Below are 10890 nucleotides of genomic sequence, written 5' to 3' on the forward strand. Positions count from 1 at the left end.
GGTCTAGAGTGTCTCCCCCTTTGAWGAGGGGGATGACCACGGCAGCTTTCCAATCTATGGGAATCTCAGACGATAAGAGAGGTTGAACAGGCCAGTAATAGGGGTTGCAACAATTTAGGCAGATCATTTTAGAAAGAGAGGGTCCAGATTGTCTAGCCCGGCTGATTTGTAGGGGTTCAGATTTTGCAGCTCTTTCAGAACATCAGCTATCTGGATTTGGGTGAAGGAGAAATGGGGGAGGCTTGGACGAGTTGCTGGGTAGGGGTAGCCAGGTGGAAAGCATGGCCAGCCCTAGAAAAGTGCTTATTGAAATTCTCAATTATGGTGGATTTATCGGTGGTGACAGTGTTTCCTAGCCTCAGTGCAGTGGGCAGCTGGGAGGAGGTGCTCTTATTCTCCATGGACTTTACAGTGTCCCAGAACTTTTTTGAGTTTGTGCTACAGGATGCAAATTTCTGCTTGAAAAGGCTAGCCTTAGCTTTCCTAATTGCCTATGTTACAACAGCATGGATTTAACTTTAAAGGGCAGGTGCTTTGATTGTCAGTTTCGTTTCTCCAGAAGTGGAACTGACGACATACAAATTTAGGGTGAGGTGATGAGCATAAAGATACCAGGTGCCTACCATAACGATACCAGGTGTCTACTATAACACGATGTCGTTTGTAGTGTCTCAATATGTTACAAAAATTATCTGTGGAAATCAAGGATGTTTGGACTTCAAGCAGCTTGACCAGATCGTTGGTCAAAAGTTCACTTGTGCAGCTGAGATCCTACTTGGAATACTTAGTGACAGCGGAAAATATGCCATCAGTGAAGGCAAAGAAAAGGCTTCGGGTTGTGTTATGAGCCAGGACAGTGTTATTGTTGCCAAGACTTCACTACGAGTCTGTCAAACCTCTCATAAAGAGTGTCATCAGTGCGATAATTTACACATATGCAGCCACTTTGTATGCGGTAACTGCAAGTACGGGTAAGTGCCATGCTCTTTTAGACTATTATATGTAGGCTGTCAAGTTTCTTATCGCATAGGCTATACACAGTGGGTCTGCAGATGTTTCATAGCATATGTAAATACAATTTAGTTATGAGTCCAGTATGTTGATAATTTGGGTGTAGCAACAGGCACCGTAATTTAGCTACATTTGTAGTGCCTATTTCAATTAAGATGCGTTCGTAAATTCACTGTTGCTATCTACTCCGAATTCAGAGCACTCTCGTCTGAGGGTGCAGAATAACTGATGAATTTAAGAAGGCGCAACACTGGTTGAATATGAGCAAAAATGCGTTGTTAAATTGTTGCCAGTAGCACAGTTTGTCACCAAAGCTCTAGATAACATGAAAACAGACACCAGGTTTGCTAGGGGCCCTAGTAGGGCGAGTAAAATGGTCAGTGAGGTGTGCTCTCATTTGTGTCTGGAAGTACAGTAGCTAGCAAGTTAGCCAATTTAAGCAGGTCACCCAGCTTGGGTGCTTGACGATGAAACGCTGTTTGGGTCTTTGGGTGTCAAAAAATAGAAGTTACACGTCAAATTACACTATTTGGCGCGTTCTTCTAGCCTGAAGTCCAGCGTGGATATCGACTCTGCCGCTCGACCATGCTTTTGCGGAACAGAGTCGATATCCGCGCTTATAAACCCAGGCTCGTTACACTAAGCTTTTAATTTGACACGTCAAATAACACAATTCTATTTTAGAATATTGTGTGTGTGCTGAATTTGTGCGTGCAATTCAAGCGCTACCACTACGATCGCACTGTAGCACTGTAAAAGCTGTACAAAAAAGGCATACACTGGCCACGAATGATGTGTTTACAATACCACTTTGGTAATAAGGCAGCTGAGTCTTTCTACCGACAGGCATACATTGAATGCCTGAAATACATTGAATGCCTGAATTGGGACGATTTCTCGCCCGTCTGTATTATGTGAGTAACGTTCTTTCTAGTGACCGTGTGGACACTAGGCTACATACATCTATGGCCATCTATCGGTCCATTTCTCATGAAACAATCCTATGCTAAAGCTTGCTGGCTACAGTAGGTATGTTTGAAGCAGCACATAACTCGTTTCTGTTGACAATTACATACTATACTATCTCACTGCTCTTTAAACTTCAATTTGATCTTGTTTTAGTTTCTTAATCAAAGACAATCGCTGGTAAAAGCGCAGCAATTAGATTTTTTTCATTTTACTAAGGCTTTGAACTTGCTGCTCCACTAATGGCAATCTATAGCCTACATTGCAGATTGGCAGCTTTTAGGTCATTTTGAATACCAATGTTACTAGCTAGTTAGACACCGATCCTGTCCACCAATATTTGTGTGTGTGTATACATTTTTCATTGGTCTGCTAGATGTATACAATTTTGAGAAAAGAAAATACTCCATTTTTATGGACACTGAACTACCGTGGTTTACGTTGGCCTTGATTGTTGAGGTTGGTCACTGACGGTCCTCAGTTACATTCCTTTTATCTTGGACTCCACTACGACATTGGAGTCTAATACTATCAATCCTCTCTTCCAATTGTACTCCTGTTTAATTGTTGCACAAGCTGAAGTTTAGACCCACGGTTCGTTTGCATAATTGTACATATCCAAAATGCTAATTGTCCGTTTGTATACTCTTATTGAATTGTTCCCTCCTAACGACGTTCAACAATTTACAGATACAGGGGCTGACCCTTTTTATAGCCTACTGGTTAATTTTAAACATCTATTTACTCAGCCCTGTGGCGACACCTAGTGGAGTACACATTTTATGGCCATTGAAATGCCACCAATCACTGTTAACATTTTCTAATAACTGAAGCTGAAGGTTATACTCTTTGTTGAAAGTGTGACCGAAACCGAAAATGTACACTTGCCTATTGACATATTACATTTTTTTATTTCAAGGGCGTTATGTAACTTCTTTCCTAGATTGGTTTGACCTCACTYCACATGTAGGGTAATCAACTGATGCTGAGTAAGAGAKTTCCTGCTGCTCGTCTCGTTCATAATGACGAGTTTATGATTTGTATTTTTTCTTTTGAAGGGTGTTGTGTTATTTGTGTACGTTGGCATTATCCAAAGATTCTTGTGCTCTGCTTTGATTTTATTTTCCTATTCAGATGTTTTGCTCATGCTGCTCCTCTCTCAATTTGACTTCTCTTATAAGGATTCATGTCTAGGTCAACAACAAGTCAGGATGGTACTTTAGGACTTTCAGTCAGACTGGTGCATGGAACATTTGCGGTTGTGGGGAGAAAATGAAGTGCTCCAGAGTATTTTCATATCTGAAAAGCCTGAATACTGATATCGCATTTCTTCAAGAAACGCACCTACTGTACGACCATTACTAGATTGTGTAAAGCATGGGTTGGAAAGGTTTTTCATTCAAATTTAACGGCAAAGCCAGGGGAACCCCAATAGTGATTCACAAACGAGTGCAGTTTTCACCCTCACAGATCATTTCAGATCCTGGAGGACGTTATACAATAGTTAGTGGCACCCTCTTCCAAACCCCTGTAGTACTTGCGACTGTTTACGCCCCTAACTGGGATGACACTAGATTTATGACGTCTCTTTTAGCCTCTCCCTAATCTTGACACCCACCGCCTCATCTTTGGCGGGGACCTTAACTGTGTTATTGAACCAAGACTTGACCGCTCTGATCTCAGAACACTTACTCCTTGCGGGATGGCAAAAGCTCTTTCTACAGTGACCCAAATGGGTTGTGTTGATCCATGGCGCTTCCTCCACCCGGTCACAAAAGACTTTTCTCATCTTCATTAAGTCTACTCGCGCATATACTACTTTTTAAAAAATAGATAGAGCCCTTCTCCCCTCAGTTAAAACTAGTGATGCACCGATATGACATTTTTGGTCGATATGACTTCCAATATTTTCCTTGGCAAAAAAAACGATAACGGATATTTAACATTTTAGCGGCCTTTTAAGCATTCTAGAACAGTTAAATAGTTAACACACACATGGACGCAGCGGTCTACTCAATTTAATCTGCTTTCCACTGATAAAGCAGAGTTTCTGTTGCAATGAACAAAGGGGACGTACTATGAATATGGTGACAAGTCCAGCCACCTTTTGGCACACCAACTTAAACGCCAGTCAGCATCATCTTATCTCTCAGGTATTTACTTAATATATATATATWTTTTTTWACCTTTAGTTATACAGGTTTTTCTCATTGAGTTAACATCTATTTTCCATGAGAGACCTGGTCCAATAGCAGACTCCTCCCGTAATCTTACAAGTGATCCCTCTAATATTAATTAAACTTTCATGTCATTTTATTCTAACCTCTACAAATCCAAACCCCCATCAGATAATACAGCTATGGACAACTTTTCAGATATGGGCATGAGTAAAGTTCTGGACAACCCTCTGCATCTTGATGAAATAACAAAGGGTCTAAAGGTAATGCACAGTGGCAAGGCCCCAGGCCCTGATGGCACCCTGTTGATTTTTACATAAAATTCTCAAATCAACTTGCCCCATTACTATTAGATATGTTCACCAACTCGCTAACACTGGGCTCTCTTCCCCCAACGCTAACCCAAGCCTCCATCTCAGTTATACTTAAGAAAGATAAAGATCCGGTCGGAATGTGGTGGCCAATTTCACTTTTGAACGCTGATGTTAGCTAATAATTTAAGGTTCTAGCATGCCCGGTTGGAACCCTGCCTTCAGGATGTCCTATCTGATGGTCAAAGGGCGACAACTGTTTTCCAATGTACGACGGCGTTTGAACATTATACTATCTCCCCAGACCCCGAAATTGTTTCTCTTGATGTGGAGAAGGCTTTCGACCGGGWGGAGTGGGATTATTTATTTAAGATTTAGTTTTGGGTCCAATTTCATCTCATTAATATTTCTGCTCCTACGGCTAGCGTACACACCAACTCTCAACATTCAAAATATTTCCCCCCACTCCAGAGGGACCCATAAAGGTTGTCCTATGTCCCTGCTCCTTTTTGCTCGTGATAGAGCCGCTTTCCTTGGCTTTAAAATGATCACCATCATTCAGTGGAATCCACCGAGCTGGTGAAGAGCATAGTGTCACTATGTAGATGATCTACTATTATATCACTAACCCTGTGAACTCTGTCGATAACAATGCATATTTTAAACACGTTTGGATAATTTTCAGGATAAAAATTGAACATTCAGTTGTCCTATCAACCCTGCTGCCAAGCAAATTCCCCTTGGAGCCCTGCCTTTCCATCTGTTGCCCTCTGGTTTTTCCTATTTGGGTGTGAATATAACACACTCTGTGGCTACCCTCCATAAAACTCACTTTGCAAGCCTAGTCACACGCGTTAATAGAGATAGACCAAGGCGCAGCGAATGTAGAGTTCCACATAATTTATTATAAAGTGAAACTTAGCAAAACAAACTATAAACGAACAACAAACCGTGACTACAGAGGTGCAACATGCACTACTCAAAACAATATCCCATAACACACAGGTGGAAAAAATGCTACTTAAGTACCCCCAATTAGAGACAGCGATAGCCAGCTGCCTCTAATTGGGAATCATACTAAAACACCAACATAGAAAATATAAACTAGACTAAACCCCTAGTCACGCCCTGAACTACTTTACCATATAAAATAAAGGCTTTCTATGGTCAGGACGTGACAGTTAAAGCAGACTTACACCGCTGGGATAGTCTGCCTCTCTCATTAGCTGGAAGAATTAAATCTGTTAAAATTTATATTTTACCTAGGTTTCTATACCTTTTTTCAATGTCTTCTGATCTTTCTGCCAAAATATTTTTTTTACAAAATTGGATAGGCTCATCAGTCATTTTATCTGAGCAGGCAAATCACCTAGGATACGTAGAGCAATACTTCAAAGAAGGAGACAAGATGGAGGATTGGCACTTCCAAATTTACTGCTTTACTATTGGGCAGCCAATATTAAAAAGATTATGGTCTGGTGTAATGCTCCAGGTACCAACTGGTGCTCATTAGAGGAGCACTCCTGCCAATCATCCTCCCTTTCTGCTCTTGCTTGTGCCCCAGTGTCCTTGTCCTTCTAAGTATATGGGAAAACCCATTGTGTGCTCTACTTTGAAGATCGGGAGACAATTTAGTCAACATTTTAGACTTTCTGCCCCTTCTTCTCTAAGCCCTATCTGTAATAACCACCTATTTTTACCCTCCAAACTCGCCCAGGCTTTTGTTTTGTGGCGTGAGAGAGGTTTGGTTTGGTTTGTTTCAAAGATTTATTTTTAGATGGGAAGTTTGTCATTTTTAATGATCTCGTAGCTAAATCTAATCTGGCTCATTCTAATCTTTTCCGCTATTTTCAAGCCCGTAACTTTGCTTGCTCTCATTTTCCCACCTTTCCTCAACTTTTCCTCAACTAACTCCCAAGACATTGCTAGAGGAGATTTTGTCCCTCCCATGGAATCGGCAAGGTCTGATTTCTAGGTTATATGACATTATGCCGTCCTCTCCAATAAACGAAATCAAGACAGACTGGGGTAGTGAACTGCTGCCGCGGTCATCCCCCTCTTCAAAGGGGGAGACACTCTAGACCCAAACTGTTTTAGACCTATATCCATCCTGCCCTGCCCTTCTAAAATCTTCGAAAGCCATGTACTCTTATAATCTCCACCCGGCACAGCCAGAAGAGGACCGGCCACCCCTCAGAGCCTGGTTCCTCTCTAGATTTCTTCCTAGGTTCCTGCCTTTCAAGGAGTTTTTCCTAGCCACCGTGCTTCTACATCTGCATTGCTTGCTGTTTGGGGTTTTAGGCTGGGTTTCTGTATAGCATTTTGTGACATTGGCTGATGTAAAAAGGGCTTTATAAATACATTTGATTAAATAGATAAAGTAGCTAACAAATATTTTTGCTGAGCAGCCTTCAGCATTTGTTGACCTGACAAACCTGTCTTCTGTTGTCTTGGTTTAATTTGCACATCTTATGTCTGTGTACTCAAACATTGTTTGCATGTCTCTTTAAACTCTAGGAACAAGTGCAAAAAGGACCACAGTCTAGATTCCCCACACAACGCAGCTATTATAAGTGAGGTGGGTCACCATGACCTGGGGGAGGCAGAGCTCTTCCAACTTCTGCTGCAGAACGACCCCTACCTGATGCCTGAGGTGGGTGGCACCCAAAATTACCCGTAACAATTAATGTACAGTTGATGTAAAAAGACTGGATAGGTTAGCACTGGGGTAATACTGTAGCTCCGGCACCAACTGATATGGAAAAAGAGTAAGCCAAGTGTAAATAGCATGTAGTATGCGCTCTGGATGTTTGACAATCTCCTTTCAACTCCTTCCAGATCTGCTCCCATTACAACAAGCGCGTTGGTGAGCATGGCATCTGCAAGTTTAAAAGCAGCTGCACAAAACTCCACCTCTGCCTGCACTTCCTCCAGGGTGACTGTAGGTTTGGTGCTGGTTGTAAGAGGGCCCACACGTTCGATGCCCCTGCAATGAAGATTCTAAACAGCAGAGGATTCAGCCAAGAGAACATCAAGATCCTCCACAATATCTACAAGAATAAATTCATCATCACTCACCAAGAAAATCCAGCTGGTAAGGAAATGACAAGGTAGAATCCATGAATACAGAGAATCCATGCAAACAGTGCTTTAGTAACCGTGTCTGTCCTGTGTTTAGCCGTAGCACCGTCTCTTGCTCCAGTCATGAAGCCAGTTGAGAAACAACAGCCCTCCTCCAGCTCCACCAGTGAGACTGACAGGAATGAAATATGCCTCTTCTCCATCCGCAGTCGCTGCAGCTTCAAAGGTAACATCAACCTAAACATACTTTATTATCAACATTTCTGTCTACAGTAGTGTGTTTACATGTTTCTGTGGTTGTGTTGTCAGACACATGTATCCGTGTCCACTACCATCTGCCTTACAAATGGCAGATCTTAGATGGAGTGGCTTGGAGAGACCTGGACAATGTAGAGGAGATTGAGAAGGCCTACTGTAATCCACGAAATGAAACAAGGTACTGTTGTCATCATATCAGGTTTGGTGTGGATTTTTGTTACCTGTCATACCAGATCTAAGATATGTTAGTGTTTTATTAGATAGAGTATATTACCTTTTTTAAACAACTGGTCTTATTTTGTTGTTCATCTGTGTTGCCCTCAGTGGAGGAAGTAAGCCTGTGAACTTCCTCACCATGACATGTGGAAGCCCTCCAGTTCGTCGTCTGTCCACTATTTCATCCGTCACCAAACCCCCTTACTTCATCCTCACAACAGAGTGGCTGTGGTACTGGAGAGATGACTGTGGCCAGTGGATAGAGTATGGCCATGAGGTCAGTCCGAATACTGAATATGCATGGATGTGGTTTTTATTGTGACTTTACACCACCACCCTCTTTGAGTTGACCTAAACTGTGGTATTATTCTGTGCAGGGTGGTGAGGGGAATGTGGCCTCTGTCATTTCCCAGACCCTGGAGAATGCTTACCAAACTGACTCTGACAGCGAGATTCCATTTGAATCTGGAGATCAGAAATACATTCTTAATCTCAAAGGTATACCCCTTGTCACAGATATATAGTAATTCAGCAGTTAATCAGCTCTTTATTGGCAAACAAKCTGTTACAACATTTATGATTACATATTCTTTCTGTTTCAGAGATGCATCAGCAGAATATTAGATTTACAACCAAAAGAGCAATTTGTAGAAGGCCCCGTTTTCTCTCTAAGGAAGATGTGAATGCCAAGCTGAAGAGGTATTGTCCTTCATGGTTGTACTGTATGTCTGTAATGAATGTAATGTGAAGTGTGCCACTCCCCCAAATTTCACATCTCCCCATCCTACCCCAGAGCCAAATGAAGTAGTTGGCCAAATAATACTGAGCATTCAGGAAGGCCTATTGGATATCTGTGTTTGAATCAGCCAAACTAGAAGCCAACCCTTATCTATTGGAACTTCCCTGTTGAATTTCCTGTTTCTTCTTTTGTCTCTGTGTTAGTGAGTCTAAGGAGAGCTCCAGCTCCTCTGTGACTGTCCCTCCACACTGGGACAAAGGAGTCTTGTCTGACGCCACAGACTACAAGGTACTATGTAGTGATACTGTACTGTTTAATTTAGTTGAGTTTAAATGAAACACACGTGAGCACACAAGCATTTCACTGTAGTCGAAAACTGTGGTTTTCGACACCTGACATATACCATTTGATTTGCTTTGACACTATTATAATGGTGGGCACCAATATCGATAATGCAATATGATATCGAATTGAGCAAGGGATATCGGTTTATCCTTGATGTTATCCTACACCATTAAGTAAAATAGCATACATGACTGTTCCTGCAGGCACAAAAACCTCTCTCTACCTCTTAATTTAGCATACTTAATTGCCAACTGATGGGCCATCAATGGGCTTACCATTTTATTCAAACTGGTGTGGTAGGTTAAGCCCCCAGAACATTTGCACCTGGCCTAATGGGCAATTAGCAAGCCGTTGTCTGGACTTCACAAAACCGTGGAAGTGAAAAGAAAATGTAACATTCACACAGTTGCAATGCTATATATCGATATCGGATTGAAAAATTGCAACTGATATCGATATAGATTTTCCATATTAGTGATATTAATATCAGTGTGGAATATTTCCCATAGACATCTCACTCAATAAAGTAATCTGTGGTTTCCTTCAGCTGGTTCCACTCTCAAGCCAGATAGAAGAGTACCAAAAGTTGGAGAAGCTATTCAAACATACCATGGCCAGCAGCACCATCCACAGCATCAAACGGATCCAGAACCCCTCACTCTGGAGGGTCTTCCAGTGGTATGTTTTGTAGACTGCTGTATTCAGTTGAAAAACTGGTGTCTAGTAGATCTCCTGAGACTCACTCCTCAGCCTTGTGCCGTTGAAGACCTTTTTCAATAGCGTGATGAGTTGGAACACTTCAGAGGGGCAGTTACGTGTTTTTGTGAAGCAGAGGTCCTGAGTTCTGTGCAATAAATAGAATAGATACCAACATTTTGACATCTGTGCTGCTTTCATCAGGTTTTCTTCTGAGTGGGTAGTGGATAGCAGCTAGTCATACTGTAGCTAGTTTAGCATCGGGGCACTTTCATCAGGTTTTCTTCTGAGTGGTAGTGATAGCAGCTAGTCATACTGTAGCTAGTTTTAGCATCGGGCACTTTCATCAGGTTTTCTTCTGAGTGGGTAGTGGTAGCAGCTAGTCATACTGTAGCTAGTTTTAGCATCGGGGCACTTTCATCAGGTTTTCTTCTGAGTGGGTAGTGGATAGCAGCTAGTCATACTGTAGCTAGTTTAGCATCGGGGCACTGCCTTCTTGAGACCATAAATGGGTTTCTGTAGTATAATAGTAACTACGGTGACCTTGGCTTGCAGAGTTCTGTATTGTAAGTTGTCATCGAATCTTGCAGTGGGTTTGGTACATGAAACGTTAGCATATTTACATAATGATATTTGTTTCCTTACATCGTCCACGATGCAAATTCAGTACATACCCGGACAAGGAGTGACTGCAATCTACACTTTGGTTTTGACTAGCAACTGGAGAAGTTAATATTTTCATTTTTGTACAAAAAAAGTATATCTTCCCTGTTTAGCATGTTTAAAATGTCATGCCCATGTAACAGTATAACTTTACGGCGTCCCCTCACCCCGACCCGGGCGTGAACCAGGYACCCTCTGCACACATCAACAACGGTCGCCCACGAAGCATCGTTACCCATCGCTCCACAAAAGCCACGGCCCTTGCAGAGCAAGGGGAACCACTACTTCTAGGTTTCAGAGCAAGTGACGTAAAGTGAGTAACCGACTGAAAGGCTGCTAGCGCGCACCACGGCTAACTAGCTAGCCATTTCACATCCGTTACACCCAAATCATTGCAAGATAATTTTACACAAATTTATTGAGTAAC

General features: G+C 42.0%; 1 protein-coding gene across 1 annotated transcript in view; it reads left to right on the plus strand.

The window, feature by feature from the left end:
• Window positions 1–576: 576 nt before the first annotated feature.
• LOC111962592 (protein mono-ADP-ribosyltransferase PARP12-like) overlaps window positions 577–10890 on the plus strand; it is a 47034-nt gene continuing 36720 nt past the window's right edge. Inside the window, exons 1-10 of the mRNA XM_023985770.2 lie at window positions 577–971; window positions 6983–7118; window positions 7304–7559; window positions 7644–7772; window positions 7856–7982; window positions 8129–8297; window positions 8398–8518; window positions 8623–8719; window positions 8963–9047; window positions 9652–9782. Of these exons, the coding sequence (XP_023841538.1) occupies window positions 655–971; window positions 6983–7118; window positions 7304–7559; window positions 7644–7772; window positions 7856–7982; window positions 8129–8297; window positions 8398–8518; window positions 8623–8719; window positions 8963–9047; window positions 9652–9782 (1568 nt within the window). The 5' untranslated portion in view covers window positions 577–654. The remainder of the gene's footprint in view (window positions 972–6982; window positions 7119–7303; window positions 7560–7643; window positions 7773–7855; window positions 7983–8128; window positions 8298–8397; window positions 8519–8622; window positions 8720–8962; window positions 9048–9651; window positions 9783–10890) is intronic.

This window comes from Salvelinus sp. IW2-2015, linkage group LG4q.1:29 (assembly GCF_002910315.2).
Source record: "Salvelinus sp. IW2-2015 linkage group LG4q.1:29, ASM291031v2, whole genome shotgun sequence".
NCBI lineage: Eukaryota > Metazoa > Chordata > Actinopteri > Salmoniformes > Salmonidae > Salvelinus > Salvelinus sp. IW2-2015.